This window comes from Miniopterus natalensis, chromosome 1 (assembly GCF_054644295.1).
Source record: "Miniopterus natalensis isolate mMinNat1 chromosome 1, mMinNat1.hap1, whole genome shotgun sequence".
In the NCBI taxonomy this organism is placed as follows: domain Eukaryota; kingdom Metazoa; phylum Chordata; class Mammalia; order Chiroptera; family Miniopteridae; genus Miniopterus; species Miniopterus natalensis.
The window spans coordinates 163,843,706-163,864,651 of NC_142081.1; the positions used below are offsets into that span (position 1 = coordinate 163,843,706).

The window sequence follows — 20,946 nt, forward strand, 5'->3', positions numbered from 1 at the left end:
AAGGAATTTATTATATTTCTTCTAGCATTACTGGCTGATTTGGAAAGTTTTTAAAAATTATTTAGACTTTCATGTTGCTAGAAATGGAAGTTATAATTATTTGTTCAGTGTCTGCTGCTTCTAAACTGCAAGATCCAACTGTGAGTCTTGGTCATAGCCAATTTCTGAAAATAAAAATAGTGACTACCACAAGACAGTACTTACCTAATACTTGTTAACTAAATATTAAATTAACCCTGGAATGAATATTATGGGAGAACTAGCAATTGTATGAGAAGAGAAGGTCTCAAGTGCATACGAGAGCATCAAATCTAAATTTTCCTAATGCACATTTTCAGAAAAGACATCCAATGTTTAGTAAAGGGAGTAATTTACATAGTGATTTACATGGAAGGAAGTGGAAATTATCTCTTATGTTTAATTTATCTTTATTGGTGAAAGTATTACAAATATCTCCTTTTTCCCTCATTGATCCCCTCCACCCTATACCCTTCCCCCCAGGCCTTTACTATTGTCAGTATCCAAGGGTTATGCATATATGCAGATAAATTCTTATGTTAATCTCACCCCCCTCCCACCCCTGCCTTCCCTCTGAGATCCCTCAGTCTATTCCATTCTTCTATGTAACTGGATCTATTTTGTTCATCAGTTTATTTTGATCATTAGATTCCACATATGAATAAGATCATATGACATATGTCTTTCTCTCACTGGCTTATTTCACTTAGCATAATACTCTCCAGGTCCCAACATGCTGTCTCAAAGTGTAAGGGATCTTTCTTTTTTACAGCTGCATAGTATTCCATTGTGCAAATGTCTGAGAAATGCTTGATATGATTTCAATTTTGTTAAACTTGTAGAGACTTGTTTTGTGTCCTAACATGTGATCTATCTTTGAGAATGCCCCATGTGCACTTGAGGAGAATGCCTATTCTGCAGCTTTGGAGTGGAATGTTCTATAAATGTCAGTTAAATCCACCTGACCTAGTGTGTCATTTAGAGTCACTGTTTCCTTGTTGATTTTTTTGTCTGGAAGATCTATCTAGGGTGTTAAAGTCCCCTACTATGACTGTATTGCTGTCTATCTCTCCTTTAAAGTCCTCCAGAAGTTCTTTTTGTGTGTTTTTTCCTAGCCTGTGTGAGTCTTTTACTCTGAGGTGGGTCTCTTGTAGACAGCATATATTTGGGTCTTGTTTTCTTATCCATTCAGCTACCCCATATCTTTTTATTGGGACAATTAATCCATTTGTATTTAAGGTTATTAATAGGTACTTATCTACTGCCATTTTATTTCTTTATGCGTATGTTTCTCATTCTCTCTGTTTCAACTTATTATTACAGCAGTACCTTTAACTTTTCTTGCAATGCTGGTTTGGTGGTGATAAATTCCTTAAGCCTTTCTTTGTCTGGCAAGCTCTTTATTTCACCATCTATTTTGAATGATAGACTTTCTAGATAGAGTAGTCTTGATTTCAGATCTTTGTTCTGCATTATTTTGAATACTTTATGCCATTCCCTTCTGACCTACAAAGTTTCTGATGAGAAATCATCTGACAGCCTTATGGGAGCTCCTTTGTAGGTAACAGATTGCTTTTCTCTTGCTGCCTTTAATATTCTTTCTTTGTCTGGGATTTTTGGCATTTTAATTATGATGTTTTCTGACTGTGGGTCTCTTTGGGTTCTTCTTGCTTGGGACTCTCTGTGCCTCCTGAACTTATGTGACTTTTTCCTTCACTAGGTTAGGGAAGTTTTCTGCCATTATTTCTTCAAATAGGTTTTCCAACACTTGCTTACTTTTGACCTCTTCTGGCACTCCTATGATATGAGTACCTTGTTTGAGGTTTTCCACACTCCACAGCTTCTAGTTTCCTCTGCTGGGGCTGGGTGTGCTTGAACAGTACCAAGATGTGCACCAAGGTCTGCTTTTTCAAGCCCTGGGTCCAGAAGCAAATCAGGCAAAGACTCAAAGCATCCAGATGCTGTTATTTAGACTTTTAATGAGCCTCAGGCTGTAGGAACTCCACAGGGTGGGGTGAGAGGTTTCCCAGCAGGGTGCAGCAATTGTCGTCCCCTCCCCCCCGCCCAGGCAAAAGCTGCTTGGAAGGTCAATGTCTGAGAAAGATTCCTATGCTGTATGGGGGAATGACTGAGCACCAGGGTCCAGATGTCCAGATGGATGCCCTCAGATCTATTTCCCCAGCCAGCTCCCCTGGGTTCTCCTCACACTGCTGTAGTCCACTCTGCCTTGCCTCTGCCAGAGCCCAAGGAGAGTGGCTGCACATGAAACTTTGTGTGTTGGCCCTTTTAGAGGGTGCCTGCATTTCCAGCCATCTCTCCCTGGCAGACAGAAACCCAGCTGCTTTTCACAGCCAGATGTCATATGGGTACCTTTCTCAGTACTGGTGCTCTGTGCTGGGCAGCCCAGCTTGGGGTTTAGATCCCAGAGTTCTCAGTGGGAACCCCCACAGCTGAGATATCCCTGCAGACCTTCAGTTGTTGCCTGTTGGAGCCCAGCCAGCCCTCTCATGCCTCTGTACTTCCTACCAATCTATATGTGGTCTCCACTTTTCTCCCTTGGTTATGAGGGTGCTCCCCAGCTAGTCTTCAGTTGCAGTTGATTATTCAGGGTAATTTTTCTATATTTTAGTTGTAATTTCAGTTTGGTCCTGGGAGAGTGTCAGTGTAGCTTCCATTCAACCCATCGCCATCTTGGATCTCCTGGAAATTTTCCTGATATTAAATAATTATAGCCTTGAGTCAAATTATCAAGGTTTGTAGTGAGAAATATCTATAGTTAATTGAAATATAGATAAAACATATGACTATACAAGTTAAAATTTAATTTTGTATCCATATGAATGGGCATAGGTACCAGAAATTTAGCTCGAGCCTCTAAGTCATGTAAAATTGGAACTTCATCTCTTCATAACTTTGTTTAATGAGATGAATGGGGTTGTTTTTTGAAGATTTGAGAAGTTTAATAATAGCTAATACTTATAGTGCACTTACTGTATGCTACATATTATTCCCCAAATGTTTGCATATATTACCTCATGTAATCTTCATAATAACCCATTTTAATGTAAGGAGACTTAGATACAGAAAGATCAAGAAACAAATAGCTTATCCAAAGTCAAGCAGTAAATGGCAGAGCTGCTATTCAAACTTGGGTATTCTGACTTCAAAGCCAGGTACAGTGTCCTAAGCATTGAGATCAAATATTTGTGGGATAGCATTATGATATATCATTACATATGCAAACACTGTTTTGTGGATCTGTTTTAAAGTTAATACCTCAAGTAAATTTTTTAATGTTCATTCAAGAGAGGTATATAAATAGAAGAGCAAAAAATTATCATTTTTATCCATTTAAAAAATATGTTTATGGTTTTCAGGCCAAACAGCAGTGGTGTGATGGCAGAAATTGTTATGAAATTTAAATTCTCTAGAAATAACAATGCAGCATCAATGAAAAGCAGAATTGAGTCTGTTTTACTTCAAATACCGAATAAGTTTGAAAACTTGGAAATAAACCCTTCGACTGAGATAACATGCAAGTACTATTTTTATATAGCATTTTATTTCCATAAGTCCCTCAATGTAACTTAAACTACATTTTAAATTAATAAGAGACTAACTTTTTTTTTCCTTGGAATTAAACTTTATGAAAACAATACACTATAAAGCTAAATATAATATGTAGCCCTCTAATATAAAACATTCTAAAGTTTAAAAAATCATTTAGCACTCATACAGTAAATTTTATTTGCTACAAATTATTTATTTTCTCTTTCAATACTTCTTATGAGGATTGTTGTTTTCAGATGTTCAATTTGTAGGTATGTTGCAGGAATGGTAAATAGCTTCTCAAGGTCAGAGGACAATTTAATGATCACCTCACCCAGAAGAGAGCATGCAGCTGTAAGGTGTCTGGTAAATACTTGTAGAATAAAGAAGGAAATTAGGAGGTTTAGCAATATCCCTATATTCTCTCTGGAAAGCATCTCTACTTCTGACTTTCTTGAATCTACATCCATTTTCTTCCATCCCAGGGAGTTGGGATTTGAAGTCAAGTCTCTCTTGTTCAAAGGAGGAAAAGCAGTGGTCAGCTCTTTTTATTTCCTGACTCCAAAAGGATTTTTTAGCTCCTCTGACATGTAAAAAGCAAATGTGAAACTTCTGGCAGTGAATAAGTTTGCATAAATTGATTTTAAAGAGTGTGATAACCTGTCTTGAGTTTAGATTTACCTTATAGGAAATAAGGAACTGATTTATCATTAAAAGATTTCAAGCAGAGAAAGATATAGCCTGACATACATTTTTAGAAAAATCAGTCTGGTAAAGTAGAGGTGGATGCATGGAAAAGTGCAAAGTGGAGGCAGGGAATCCAGTTTGAAGGTTATTGTAAGAGTGTAGGTGTCAAATGATGAAAGCATAAATTAAAGCAGTGGCCAACAGGATGGGGAGGATGGGACTAATTCAAAGGAGAATTAGAGGCTAGAAAGTACAAAATCTGGAAACCAGTAAGATGTGAAAAGTACAAGAAAGAAAGTGTTATAAGATCATTTCAGATGTCTAACTACTGGTGGAAGTGGTGTCATTACTAAATGAGGAACCCAGGAATCTGCATTTTAGCAGCTCTCTAAGTATTTCTGAATATGGTTATCTGAGGGCTACCCTTTAAGAAATTAAAATAAGATGATACACAGTCAGCCCAGCCAGTCGTAGCTCAGCAATTGAGCGTCGACCTAGGATCCAGGAGATTGGGGTTTGATTCCCGGTCAGGGCACATGCCTGGGTTGCAGGCTGCAGCCGATCAATGACTCTCTCATCATTGATGTTTCTATCTCTCTCTCTCCCTCTTCCTTTCTCTCTCTGAAATCAATAAAGATATAAAAAAAAGTTATATAGTCCTTAATATATTAATCTGACTCTCACTCTTTTGTTTTTTGATGCCAGCTCTTACTGACCAGGATACAGTAGAAATGTTCAATCAAGGTAACTTTTAAAATTATTTTGTAAATATGGTTTACCAGAATATAAAGAGTAAGTGGTCTATTCATTTGTGCCCTTTGCCAAAGCAGTGTCTTTTGAGGTGTTATCTTTATTCTTTAGTTCACTCACATGGACTGTTGTTGAGATAAGACATTGTTGATTCCATTGGCCCATAGAGTGCTACTCAAGTTTTCCCCTCTTTTCAGAGGAAAAGAGAGGTAGCAGTGGCATTCCACTCAATCTGCACTGAGTGTGACCTCATGAAAAATTTCTTGGCAGCTTTGGGAAGCTTTTCCTGCCCTGATCCTATGGTGCATTTCTATAAAAGTGTAAATTATGTTTGGTGACATCATTTATATGGCTTCTCCTAACCACTACAATAGTTTTCTTTGTTGTGGATTTAAGTTCATTATAAAGTATAATTTTTTAAAATTATAAAAAGAGTTGTCAATTTTATGTCATTAACCTAAAGGAAAAGTCGCTACTTTCCAGTGTCATTCTGTATACTCTCAGGCCAGGAGAGCAGAAATGTAATCACTAGAAAACAGCAGTTTACTTCTCTGCTGATAAAGTGTAGTTAGAAAATAGTTTAGTGACATCAGAGGAATGGCAGCATGAGAGATCCCATTGGCCTCTCTCCCTGAAATTTCAACAAATTAACCAACTATAATTCAACAAAGAATTCCCTACTCAATACAGAGGCACACCTGAGAGACCTAAACATTGACACATCTAAAGGGGGGCAACCAGGAATAAACAGGAAGACAAGAAGGGAGTAAAACTCAGACACAGCCCTGCAGCTGGGAGCAGGCAATAGCCGGTGCTTAGTGCTTCCTTCAGCTGGGAGGAAAAGAGAGCTGCAGGGGGCAGTCCAGCAGTGCTAGCAGAGCAGTGACTAAGCCAGCAGATGCCTGACAGAGCACAGGGTTCTGCCACATGCTGTCCACTGTCAGGTGGTGGTGTTTCGGACAAAGAAATGGAAAAACAGAGCCGTGCTGCCCCTTGGACTCCCAAAACAAACTTGCCTCCTGTTGCCCTCAATGTCAGGTCAAGGAGCATATTATTTGTAAACCAAGAGCTACTGCAGTAGAACCACTATTTCCCTCTGTGACTGATCCCCAGGTGCTTAGTGAGGGCTAAAAAATCTGACTCCCAAGCAGCGAGGCTGTACTGTCCTACAGAAGTTGTGGTGGTCAAGTCTGGGAGCTCAGAGGTTAAAAAAATAAATAAATAAATCTTGTGATTCAGCACCATCTACTGGAAAGTAGTAGAAAGACCTCTTCAGAGAATGCTACTATAAAAGGGACATTTATGCCTAGACAAAGGAGAATAGCAAAAATCATGAATAACCATGATAGTGAAGATGATCAGAAAGAAAATAAAAACACCCCAGAAAGGAAGCTGGAATACATGGAAATATGCGATATAAATGACAGAGATTTCAAGATTGCAGTTCTGAAAATACTCAATGAGATGAAAGAAAATACAGATAGGCAATTCAGTACACTCAGAAAACAAATTAATGAAAAAAAAAAAAAAAAAAACTTTACCACAGAGATTGAAACTTTAAAAGAGAACCAATCAGATATCCTGGACTTTAAGCAAGCAATTAAGGAGATTAAGAATGAGCTTCTGAGCATAGAAACAGAGTCAACCAGATGGAGGAAAGAATTAGTGATTTTGAAGATAAGAATCTAGAAATGATGCAGAGGGAAGAAGAGAGAGACCTGAGCATAAATAAAAATGAAAGAGCTCTATGAGAACTATATAAATCCATTAGAAAAAAAGTAATATTAGAATAATAGGCATTCTAGCAGAAGGGAATGGAAAGTCTATTCAAACAAATAGTGGATGAAAACTTCCCAAACCTATGGAAAGAACTAGATCCTCAAATCCAAGAAGCAAACAGAACACCTCACTACCTCAATCCAAAGAGGCCCTCTCCAAGGCACATAGTATTAAAACTGTAAAAAATTAATGACAAAAAAAAAAAAAATTCTCAAAGCAGCCAGGGAAAAGAAGGAAGTGACCTACAAAAGAAAACCAATCTGAATTTCATCCGACTTCTCAGCAGAGACTCTACAAGCCAGAATAGAATGGAACCAAGTATTCAAAGGTCTGAAAGAGAGAAATTATCAGCCACAGATAATATATACAGCAAAATTATCCTTTAAATATGAAAGAGAAATAAAGATGTTCCCAGACATATAGAAGCCGATGGATTTTATCGCCAGAAAACCCCCATTGCAAGAAATACTCAAGGGAGTTATTCTACCTGAAACAAAGAACATAAGGTGACAACACTACGAGTAAGATCACCAAAAAACTTACACCCTAAACAGGGATAATTTGTGACAACAAAAACGTAAAAGCAGAGGGAATAAAGGTCTGAACTGGCAAAGAAGAATGAACATCAGATGCACTCGAAAGAAAAAAAAATTATATATATGCAACTTTATTTTTTATAAACCTAATGGTAACCAACACAAAAATCCCCAAACCAGCACACATAGCTTTAAAAAAGAGGACATAGAGGAGAGAAGTATGAAACACCACCAAACAAAAACATACAGAAGCACAAAGGAAAAGAACCAATGGAGGCACAGAGCTACCAGAAATGAAAGATAACATGGCTACAGGGAATCCTCCTACATCAATAATTACCCTAAATGTAAATGGTCTAAATTCACCAATAAAGAGGCACAGAGTAGCAGAGTGGATCAAATAACAAAACCCAACCATATGCTGCCTACAAGAGACACATCTAAGCTGCAAAGGCAAAGGTAGATTCAAAGCAAAAGGGTGGAAAATGATTCTCCAAGCAAATAACATCCACCAAAAAACAGGTATAGCCATAATTATATCTTACAAAAGAAATTTCAAGAAGTAAAAATGACACGAGACAAAGATTGACACTTTATAATGATAAAGGGGACACTACATCAAGAAAATATAACACTTCTTAATATACATTCACCAAACCTGGGAGCACTGAAATATTTAAAGCAACTACTCACAGAACTAAAGGAAGAAATAGACCAAAGCATAATCATAGTTCGGGACCTTAATACTCCATTGACAGCTCTAGGCTGATCAACAAAACAGAAAATTAATAAAGAAATATCAGCCTTAAATGAAACACTAGACTAAATGTACATAATTAACATTTACAGAGCCTTTCATCCCAGGACATCAGATTATACATTCTTCTCCAGTGCACATGGAATATTCATTCTCAAAGATAGAGCATATGTTGAGTCACAGAACTAGCATCAACAAATTCAAGAAGATGGAAATTATACCAAACATATTCTCTGACCATAATGCCTTGAAGTTAGAAATCAATTTCCAAAAGGAAGTAAACAAAACCATAAATACAGGGAGATTAAGCAACATACTACTAAAAAAAGTCTGGGTCAAAGAAGAAATAAAAGGTGAAATAAAAAGATATCCAGAGGAGGCAAATGAGAAAGACAATACAATACATAGGAATTTCCGGGATGCAGCAAAGGCAATAATAAGAGGGAAGTTTATATCATTATAGGCTTATTTCAAGAAATAAGAGAAATCCCAAGTAAATAACCTAATATCACATCTTAAAGAGCTAGTAAAAGAAGAACAAAATCAACCCAAAGTCAGCAGAAGAAAGGAAATAAGAAAAATTAGATTATAATTGAATGAAATAGAGAACAAAAAGGCTATACAAAAAAATTAATAAAACAAAGAACTGCTTCTTTGAAAAGATTAATAAAATTGACAAACCCCTGGCTAGGCTCACTAAGGAAGAAAGAGAAAAGACCCATATAAACAAAATCAGAAAAGAGAAAGGAGAAGTCAGCACAGACAACACAGGTATACAAAGGATCATACTGTTATGAAAGACTATATGCCAAAAAATTCAATAACCTAGAAGAAATGGATAAGTTCCTAGAAATAGACAATCTTCCTAGACTAAATCATAAAGCACTGGAAAATCTAAATAGGCCAATCAGCAGTGAGGAAATTGAAACAACCATCAAAAACCTCCCTAAAAATAAAAGTCCAGGACCAGATGGCTTTATTAGTGAATTCTACCAAACATTCAAAGATTTAAAATCTATCCTTCTCAAACTCTTCCAAAAATTTGAAGAAAAGGCAATACTTCCAGACATATTTTATGAGGCTAATATAACTCTAACACCAGAACATGGCAAGGATAACACACAAAAAGAAAACTACAGGCCAATATCTCTGATGAATACAGATGTAAAAAACCCTAAACAGAATACTAACAAATTAAATACAAAAGTATATCAGAAAAATAATATGTCACAATCAAGTGGGGTTCATTCCAGGGACACAAGGATGGCTCAACATATGTAAATTAATCAATGTAATACACCACATTAACAAAAGAAAGGATAAAAATCATATGATCTTATCAATAGATGCAGAAAAAGCATTTGATAAGATACAACATCCATTTATGATTAAAACACTCAATAAAATAAGAATAGAAGGAAAGTACCTTAACATAATAAAGGCCATATATGATAAACCCTCAGTTAATATACTCAGTGGTGAAAAACCGAAAGCTTTCCCTCTAAGATCAGGAACAAGGCTAGGATGTCCACTCTCACCACTCTTATTCAACATAGTTCTGGAAGTCCTAGCTGGAGCAATAAGGCAAGAAAAAGAAATAAAAGGCATCCAAATAGGGAAGGAAGAAGTAAAACTATCACTTTTTGCAGATGACATGATTCTGTATAGAGAAAACCTAAAGACTCCACCAAAAAAACTATTAGAAACAATGAACAAATACTGTAAAGTTGAAGGATACAAAATCAATGTAACAAAAATCCATTGCTTTCCTGTATACTAACAACATAATTTCAGAAAAAGAAATGAAAAAAACAATTCCTTTTGCAGTTGCAACCAAAATAATACAATACCTAGGAATAAACTTAATAAACAACATGAAAGACCTATATACTGAAAACTACAAAGCATTATTAAAAGAGATTGAAAAAGACACAACAAAATGGAAAAATATCCCATGTTCATGTAGTGGAAGAATCAACATAGTTAAAATGGCCATATTACCCAAAGCAATATACAGATTTAATACAATCCCCATCAAAATCCCAATATAATTTCTTAAAGAAATAGAATGAGAAATCATCAGAAATTTATGGAACCACAAGAGACCTTGATAGCCAAAGCGATCCGGAGAAAAAAGAACAAAGCTGGAGGTATCATGCTACCTGACTTCATATTATACTACAGAGCTACAATAATCAAAACAGCATGGTATTGGCAGAGAAACAAATGGATCAGTGGAACAGAAAAGAGAGTCTAGATATAAAACCACATGTATATGGGCAGATAATTTTTTACAAAGGAACCGGAAACACATAATGGAGTAAAGGTAGTCTCTTCAATAAACGGTGCTGGGAAAACTGGAAAGCCACATGCAAAACAATGAAACTGGATTACAGCTTATCCCCATGTACAAAAATTAACTCAAAATGAATCAAAGACCTAAATATAAGACCCGAAACAATAAGTTACATAGAAGAAAACATAGGTACCAAACTTATGAACCTTGGTCATAGAGAACACTTTATGAACTTGACCCCAAAGACAAGGGAAGTAAAGGCAAAAATAAATGAATGGGACTATATCAAACTAAAAAGCTTCTGCACAGCAAAAGAAACTGACAACAATGCAAAGAGGCAGCCAACCAGATGGGGGATGGTATTTATAAACAGTAGCTCTGATAAAGGTTTAATTTCCAAAATATATAAAGAACTCATAAAACTCAACACCAAAGAAACAAACAAGCCAATCAAAAAGTGGGCAGAGGACCTGAACAGACACCTCTCCCAAGAAGACATACAAACAACCAATAGATATATGAAAAGATGCTCAACTTCACTAACAATTAGGAAAATGCAAATCAAAACTACAATGAGATACCGCCTCACACCTGTTAGAATGGCTGTTATCAATAAGAAAAGCAATAACAAGTGTTGGAGAGGCTGTGGAGAAAAGGGAACCCTCATTCACTACTGGTGGGAATGTAGATGGTACAACCATTATGGAAAGCAGTCCGGCAATTCCTCAAAAAATTAGGAATAGAGTTACCATATGGCCCAGCAATCCCTCTCCTGGGTACATACCTGAAAAAACTCAAAATCGTGTATTCGCAAAGACATATGCACCCCGTGTTCATTGAAGCATTATTCACAGTGGCCAAGACATGGAGACAATCAAAGTGCCCTGCGATAGAGGACTGGATAGAGAAGATGTGGGACATGTACTCAATGGACGCTACTTAGCCACAAGAAAAGACGAAATACTCCCATTTGCAACAACACAGACGGACCTTGAGAATACTATGCTAAGTGAAATAAGTCAGTTAGGAAAAGCTAAGGACCAAATGATTTCACTCATATGTGGGATATAAAACTGAAACTCATGCACACAAACAGCAGTGTGGTGGTTGCCAGAGGGAAGGGGGTGGGTGGTGAAGGGGGTCCTAATATATGGTGATGGGAGAAGATTTGACTTTGGGTGGTATGCACACAGTGAAATATACAGATCTTGTAACATAGAAACCCACACCTGAAACCTATATAATCATATTACTCAATGTCACCCCAATAAATGTAATAAAAAATAAAAATCCTCACTTTCAGTTAATTAAAAAAAAACTAATGTACTGATAGCTGGCCTATTTCAGATACTTAAGTGATGTTACAAGATAATGCTACCTCTATGGGTGTTTTTCAACTTCATTATATTTAATTCATGCTTCATTTTAATGAAAAATGTGCTTAAGTAAATTTCTTGAGGATTTTGTTGGAGGTACATTAAAGGAACCTATGTTCCAGGTACATTCTTAATGGAAGTCTGGCCCTTCTCTATTTCAGAAGTCTGTTAGGAAAAAAAAAATGCCTTTTGATGATTGTGATATTGAAGCAGTGTCACTACCTTAGAGCTTGTCCAGCAATAGAAATTGTTGGTGGTGATATAACTCTAATTTCTTAGTAATAAACAAGAGGAAATATATCATAGGATTGGGAATTGAGAGGCACTGAGTGACTGACCCACCCCAGCTCATTTCAGCTTTGGCCATTGGAGTGATCATGCGCTCTCTTAAGATGTTTTTGTTTCATTGTTTCTTTTTACTTTTTAAATTTCTTTCAGTTACAGTTCATATTCAATATTATTTTATATTAGTTTCAGGTGAACATGTTTAAATAAACCTTTTGTGTGTGTGTGGTAAGAATGCTTAAGATCTACTCTCAGCAACTTTCAAGGAATTATTTGCAAAGGAATTACTTTAAGTCCACAAAACATACTCTAGAGTGACAGGATCTTAAGCATTCTCACCACACACACACATACAAAAGAGTTCACTATGTGGGGTAATGGATGTCTTAATTATCTTGATCTTGGTCATTATTCAACAATATATATGTGTATCAACTCATCACACTATATGCTTTAAACATATACAATTACATTTATCAATTATTCCTCAAAAAAGTGGAGGGGAAATGTCATTTCTGATTTGTTCCCTAGTGTGGGTTTGAGAGTCAATATTCAACATTTATTTTTATTCCCCAGCTTTGAGGTATAATTGACAAATAAAATTGTAAGATGAAACATAAAGTATATGATATCATGCCATACACATATTAAAAAGATTCCCCTATCTAGTTAATTAACACATCCATCCTATCATATATTTACCCCTCCCCCTCCTTTTTTGGTAAGAACATTTAAGGTCTATTCCCTTAGCAAATTTCAATTTTACAAAACAGTTTAACCAACTGTAGTCACCATGTTATACATTAGATCCTCAGACCATACTCACTTTATGGCTGAAAGTCTGTACCCTTTTACCAAACTTTCCTTATTTCCCCCACACCCCAGCCCCTGACAACTACTTTCTACTCTCTGTTTCTATGAATTTGACTTTTCTTTTTAAGATTCCACATGTGATCCCGTGGAGTAGTTGTTTTTGTCTGGCTCATTGTACTTAACACAACCCATTCTAGGTTCATCAATGTTGCAAATGGCAGGATTTCCTTCTTTTTAAGGCTAAATATTATTCCATTATTCCTGTATGTGTGTGTATTACATTTTCTTGATCCATTTATCCACTGACAGACACTTAGGTTGTTTCCATACAGTGTCAACATTTTTAATAGCTCCCAGGGGTGCCCATACTGCAGATCACAGACCACAGTCTAAAAAGCAAGGCTACAAAGACAGAAACTTCCTAGTGAACCTGTGATCTGTGCTGGTGCATTCAACACTGACCTATCGTGACCCCAGCTCATGAGGAATTCCAGAGAAGTCTGAAGCTGATCCAGAATTTGAAGCCACATGCCAATTAAGTTCAGAAATGTTCTCTAAAATTCACTTTATAGGCAACAGTAGTCACATAAGTACTCTAAAAATATAACATTGATCATGCTTTTAGAAAGACTAGCATGTCCTGGGAAAGAATACATAAAAGACAGAATACATAAAAGCCATAAGTGACGAACTCTTGCAATATCTCCCAAAAGTAAATGAATGATGATATCCCCAGAACATTAATGCCTTTTTCCCATTAGAATGTGGGGCCCATCCGAACCTAATAACATTGTCTGAAGAGAGAGTCATGGGAGGCATCAAGGCTGAGGAAGGAGACTGGCCATGGCAAGTGAGTCTACAGCTGAATAACGTCCACTTCTGTGGAGGCATCCTGATCAGTAAGACATGGATCCTGACAGCAGCTCACTGCTTCCGAAGGTGAGGCCACAGTACCTATCCATCTGGAACAACTAGGAAAGATGTATACATGAGGACTCCACCCATACCCCAAGGACTAACCATGATTACACTGAGTGAGAAATAATTCAATGCAAAAAAAATTGAGTATTTTCTTCCTATTCATGATAGCAAAAATATTTTTTCACCTTCAGCTTGCTAATTTATTCCTATTTCTCTATTTCAGGTAATAGTATGTCATCATGTTAAATAACAAAGATTTATATGTCAGAATGTTTAAGTTAAGTCTAAGCTACAAAGGTTAGGAAATTTGTGAACCTCCACAAGCCTCTTTTTTATTTTTTTTTCAAATTAGGGGCAAATAGGGACATACTGTTATCTATGTCTTAGTGTTATTGGTAGGATTAAATACACTAATGCAAACATGTTAAATGTTAGCACAACAGAGTGTTGCAAAAAATGTGCACATTACATCATGTAAGCTAATCAACAGACTGATGGCTGACCTCAGACTGCCTAATGCCATTAATTTATTCTTTCAAAAAATCGGGTGTCTGCTATGAGCACAGTGTTATCTACTTTAGAAACTAATTAAACAAACTTCCCCTACTTCAAGGGAGACTAAATTCTAATGTTGGAGGTAAACATACACAGAAATAATGATCTATTACAGGGAGTAACATAAATAAAATGAATTTAAACTTACAGAGAATTCTTCATTGATGGGAATAAAGGTTATTGCCAACATGATTAGAGTAATAAACTGCCAGTGGATAGTAGGATACATAAACTTATTCTATTGGCATAAAGAAAAGGTCTCACTGCTCATAATAGAAGATCTTCAGACTTTAGTGTGACTAAAACTTGCTAGGTTCAGACCCACCCTATCATAGACACAAACATTGTGTTTTGGGAGTTTATACTATAAAGCCCCAATTTCTATGTCACGAAGATAATGCTCTACTTTTTTTTTTTTTTATAATAGTGAGTACTTTTGCTCCCACTCTCACTCTCTTTCTCTCTCCCCCCACACATGTACACACACATATGCACAAAAATCTTCAAGGGTCACACTTAGTACAGAAAAATCATTCATCATCTAATAAGATGGGAGGCCCCTTTTCATCACTACTGTTTAAGTGTAGCTTTTAGCTAAAGGCAAGGAAAGGAAAAAAACAAAGATTGGAAGAGCCTGGCTGGTGTGGCCCAGTGGTTAAGTGTGCACCCATGAACCAGGAGATCATGGTTCGATTCCTGATCAGGCCACATGCCCTGGATTGTGGCTCAGTCCCCCATAGGGGGATTGCAAGAGGCAGCCGATCAGTGACTCTCTCATCACTGACGTTTTTTCTCTCTCCTTCTCCCTTCCTCTCTCTGAAATTAATTTTTAAAAAGATTGGGAGAAATGAGTTAAAACTAAAGTGGACATTATTTGAGACTTCTAAGTTGCTTGGATGGGAGGATCCAGAAAAGGGAGACATCAACGAGGGCACATCAAAGTATCAGAATGTCCTCGCTGGAACGGAAAAGCACCAAGATTTTCACCAACCTAAGATATGTTTTCTAAAATCTTTCTATGTTTCCTTAGACAAATGCCCGTGAATTGTGCCAGGGAAGAGTTAAACTCAATTGCTAGCTACATAATACAGAAATACGTAGTGAGCAGAGGTTGATCAATCAGTTTCTAGATGGTGGTGTGGGGTAACAAACACACAGTCCAAATATTTGAAATGTTATCAAATTCCCTATTCAAATCCATGGTTTCCTTTTTTTTTTTTTTCTTTTTAGCCACTCTGATCCTCGTCAATGGACTGCCACATTTGGTATTTCCATAGCATTTCCTGCACAGAGAAAAAGGATAAACACTATTTTGATCCATAACAATTATAACTTTGTAACTCATGAAAACGATATTGCCGTTGTGAAACTTGACGGAGCTGTCCCCTTTACCAAAAATATCCATAGGGTGTGTCTCCCAGAGGCTACCCAGAATGTTTCACCTGGTTCCACTGCTTATGTAACAGGATGGGGATCTCAATCATTTGGTGGTAAGTATCTCAGGAAAAACAAAACAAAAACAAAATCTCCTGGTACTTGCTATTATATAATTTTTTAAAATTAGGGAACACCTGAAAGATAGATTCTACAGACATATCCATCCTACATTCTGGTCAGTCTCAACTGTAGTTATTCCTGAGTTTCCTCAGCAAAGCAAAGCAATGCCCCTAGCTACTATGGAGAATTCCCAAACGCATAGGAAAATGTAAAATAAAGTGATAAAGAAACATGAGTTCTTCATAGGAAAATATAAAGTGATTAAAAAAAAAAGAACATGAGTTCTTCAATGATGCGGAGACTCCCTGTGACTCAAATGGTTCCCCTATAAAAAATAAAACATTTTTTAAAAAGAGGATTTGGCTAAGTGTTCTCTAAGGTTTTAATACTTTTTAAGCTATTAAAAGCCATTTAAGGTATTCTGGGATAAAATAAATCCTGCCTCAAGCAAGACACTCTATGTGCATTGCTCAGATTTATTTATTGAATGAATAAAATGGAAATAAATATGAGGGCAATATGAGGGAGCAAATAGGGCCAAGGGGGAAACGAGAGTATCATCAGCCAGGGAGTGGAAAGATAGCATTGACAATTTTCATGGGTTTTTATCCATGTTGTAGAAGCCTCTCCAGAAAAACACAAAAATTTAATTGTCCAAGAAAATATTTTGTTGTGTTCCGATGGCCCAAAGTCATTTGGTGTAGTATATGAAAATTTGTGCCAGTCGACAAAATAGCAGTGCCATTTTAGGGAACATCAATATAAAATAAATTAGTTCTTGCCCGGCCAGTATGCTCAGTGGTTGAGCGTCAACCCATGAACCAGGAGGTCATGTACACTTTGATTCCCCATCAGGGCACATGCCTGGGTTTTGGGCTTGATCCCCAGTAGGGGGCATGCAGGAGGCAGCTGATCAATGACTCTCTCATCATTGACGTTTCTCTTTCTCCCTCTCCCTTCCTCTCTCTGAAATCAATAAAAGCGTATTTTTAAAAAATAAATTACTTCTTTAGCCCTGAAACCAGACTAGTTTCCCTTGTGGCTAGATTAAAGGTTATTCATTATGTAATTTTCTAATTCAAAGCCAGCAGATAATTTACATGCTCCCAGACAATTTTAAGATAGCAGATTTATTTTTTTCTCTTAAGGTCTAAGAGACATCACAAAGCTAAAGCAAAAGAGGGAGACTGATCTGTGTAAAAATGTTATCTTCCTCTACTTAGAGGTAACTTTGCTGAGAAGAGGCTCCTAAGTACATCTTTAATAGCCTTTTTTTCTGAATAAGAAATAATGTTTGGAGTACATTTATTCCTTCCCATATTCACCTTGGAGTCATTAATTTATTTTGAAGTCCATTTCCTTTCTGCTTTATAATTAACAGGCAACACAGTGAGAGAACTACAGCAAGGACGGGTCTACATAATAAGTAATAATGTATGTAACGCACCCACTAGTTATAATGGAGCCGTCTTGCCTGGAATGCTGTGTGCTGGAGTGCCTCAAGGTGGAGTGGACGCCTGCCGGGTAAGTTCAAGACAATGCTGCCCAGGACTTCATTCAAGTTTGTAAGTTCTTACTAGCATGTGATACTGTGATAGGCATAGAGATAAATGCACAGCCCTGATCCTCTAATGTATCATTTAGATTTTAAAGATAAAATTTATTTTATGAAGTTGACTTATCATGAAATACTAATTTTGAGAAGCCAAATTGCAGAGTGATTAATCCATACTCAAGAACCAGACAGACCTGAGTTTAAATACCGTAACTTCTATAACCAATTCTTTTATCAATAAAATGAGGATAGTAATAATAATATCTAACATTTTTACATACTACTAAAGAGTAGATGGAGATTAAATTTGTAGGGCACATACTAAGTAACAAAGAAATATCAGCTATCTCATCTATTTTTATTGTTATTAACCTAGATCATGATCATTGGCAGTAATAACTTTAATCTCAACCTTTTAACCACTATGAGGATTTAAATAAATTAATTACTCATCTAAGAGTCACAAACAATAATTGATTTTAAGATATAAATAACACCTGAGTATCAGAACCTTAAAGATACAAAATTTATTTTAAAAGCTGTTACTTGAGTTACAACAGTTCTCAAATTGTAAAACAGCACAAATGAGAGAAAAACAAAAACACTATTTAGATCTAGCCTATAATTTTCAACCAAATATAAAAATGCAAACAATAAATATGAAATTCCTTTAAAATAACATTTTAATACTAAAATTAATTAAGTTATATAAATAATTGATGTGGTTATATATTTTAATAGACTGTATTCCTATGTATGGAACCCAACCCCATATATTAATAGCAACAACTTCTTAGTATCAGAAATTACATTTCTTGAATTAAGAAAAATCAATCTGTTTTCTTGAGGAATTTGCTCCTGTTTTCCTGGGAATTGTATGCAGAAACACCGGATTTATTCTTTCCTTAAACATTACTTTTATATTTAATGCACACTTTTTTAAAAAATCAATAAGTAGTTCTTACATAACTTTTGTGATGGCCCCAATTCACACACACTTTCCCCAAAATGAAACATTTTTATTGACTTCAAGTTGTGTATAGGTGAGGGGAATTATCAGTTTTCAAGATACTGTTCATTACTCATGGCCATTTATTCCCTTTAAGTGGATATGACTTTATGGCAGAGAATGCTTCTTGCTCCCCTAACAGCTTCTTTTTTATTGCTAGCCCTGTTAACAACAAATTTTCAACTTTCATAGTAGTTTTCCAGATAATTCAGCAATCAAATATGCAACACATCACTGCACTGACAATTCCAGATCTTCCAAGAGCATTAATTAGAACTGACTTAGGGATACACATGAGTATAAAAGGATGTTGTTCATGCTTTACTCATGAAGCACTTTACCTTCTGCATATACAACTCAGCTCTGCCCCCAAGCCTACTTGAAGCCATAACTCATCGTGACACTTCCCAGTGTGTTCTACTCCAGGCCTCACTGATTTTCAGCTGAAATACTATAATGCATAGACTTTGTGCCTCAAGAAGAAATAGCACTTTACGTAAGAGTTAATGATATCCTGTTCGTTTCTGTTCATTCATTTCATTTAAAGAAAATACATGAGTTAGTTTCTGTGCATCAGACACTGTGCTAACACAACAATGATGTTCCCTGCACTCAGCAAAACTATGGTCTAGAAGAAAGGGCACAAGCTCAAATGTCTGTGCAATCGGGCAGTGACAGATGCAGGAAAAAAGACATATCCCTCTTACTTTAAAATTTGCTTGTCAACTCTTGGTTAAGACATCACACAGAAAAATTTCTTACTATAGAGGAAATAACAGCAAAAAGACAATGATGAAAAAGTGCTGAGAACTCGTTAACTGAAGCACGTATGCATAACCTTAAGGAGGCAGGTGCCAAGCAGCTCCATGCAGTGCTTGCCATGCAAGCTGGTGATTCACACACTGACCCTGCTTCCCACCTACGCCAGTAATTAAACAGGTATGAAAGAACTAGCTACTAAGAGCAGTTAAATGAATAGCAAACTATTCTAGAAGCACACTTGGTAATAATAGCTGACTTTTATTAGTACTGACTACATGCCAGGCAGTACATATGTTAAACTCATTTAAACACATAAAAACATTTACAGGTGAGGAAACTGAGGCACAAGGAGCTATTAAATAGCTTTACTGAAGGTCAAATAGCTGGTGAGAGGAGGATTCAAATCCTGGCTATCTAACTGCAGAACTCACAGACTTATCCCATCATGCAGCATGCAGGACCTACTAAAAATGTCTCCCCAACCGGAGAGCATCTGCACATATTTGCTGGTTGGTTTATAATTATAATTGGCTGGTGAGTATTTCATGAGGAGTATTTTACTCATGGGCATATACATATCTTTCTGTTTATTCACCAAAAGACATTTTTTAATGATACCAGGCAGGGAGGGTACTAGGAATAGAAGGATAAGTGAGACTTCTAAAAACTCATTCATTCAGCAAATGTTTTCTTAGCATCTCCTGTGGGCTAGAAGCTTAGGATATAGCAGTGCCTGGATGGATACGCCCCTTCTCTGATGGACTTTACAGAATAACCATAAAAACAGACACTGAAAAAGTATCATGAAGGCAGTGAGGGTTGCAGAGGTGTTCAGCTGCTGCAATGAGGGGAACTGACCCGGTGGGAGCAAGTTCAAACAGGCACTGCAATGGGCTTGTGTAACATACTGGAGAAGCAGTGGAAAAGGTACTCGTGAGATGCGGAAACACAGGCAGTGACATACTAATCCAGCCCGAAGGTGGAAGGGGGCAGTGGGGAAGAACGGCACAGACGGTCAGGAAGGCTCCCTAAAGGACGTAGAGATTGTGATGACTGGCAGTCAACCGGGCAACTGAAGGAGCCTGGGCAACGTGCTCTTCTTCTTCTCACACTTCCTGAAGGAACAATGTGCATCCTCAGAAGATTTTTGTAATGTTCCCATGACTTGGTACAATACCGTGACAGGAAATGTCAGACTAACATTACTGTCATCATGGATATGACTTCTTCCACTGCCATAGAAATAAACTCCATAATATTTGGGGGTTGTCTTCACACTGAAATAATTATTCTGTTTCTTTCTCCTTCAGGGTGACTCTGGTGGCCCACTAGTACAGCAGGACTCTCGGCGGCTCTGGTTCCTCGTGGGGATTGTAAGCTGGGGGCAAGAATGTGGCCTGGCAGATAAGCCAGGAGTGTACACACGAGTCACAGCCTACCGAGACTGGATAACCCAACAAACTGGGATCTAGTGCAATAAATGCCTCTCTGTTGCAAAGTCTGTATGCAGGTGTGCCCGTCAAAAACTGGAAAACTCCACTTTTCAACTGCAAAATAAACTGCAAGTGCCCTATGAACACCCCTTACATAAATATGGTTTCACCAACAGCTTAATCTTTCCTTATTACTATGCACTTTATATTTTCCTCAAGAAAATCATATGAAAGCTGCATAGTGCTGAGGCTGCGTGCCAGGGGAAAGATAGAAAACTAGTGACAAGTAAGAATTGTATTACAGTTGTGGTAAGTCCCAGTAGTGAGGAAAACAGGTATTCAAGAGGGGATTTTAGAGGAACCTGGGC

At 36.9% G+C, this 20,946-nt stretch overlaps 1 protein-coding gene across 1 annotated transcript in view; it reads left to right on the forward strand.

The window, feature by feature from the left end:
* The window catches only part of LOC107537221 (transmembrane serine protease 11D), a gene marked incomplete at its 5' end in the record, with an annotated part of 34,681 nt that extends 14,064 nt beyond the window's left edge, over positions 1–20,617 (forward strand). The window contains 6 exons of the mRNA XM_016213199.2: positions 3,396–3,553; positions 4,960–4,998; positions 13,608–13,785; positions 15,553–15,812; positions 17,201–17,343; positions 20,456–20,617. Of these exons, the coding sequence (XP_016068685.2) occupies positions 3,396–3,553; positions 4,960–4,998; positions 13,608–13,785; positions 15,553–15,812; positions 17,201–17,343; positions 20,456–20,617 (940 nt within the window). The remainder of the gene's footprint in view (positions 1–3,395; positions 3,554–4,959; positions 4,999–13,607; positions 13,786–15,552; positions 15,813–17,200; positions 17,344–20,455) is intronic.
* Positions 20,618–20,946: the final 329 nt, after the last annotated feature.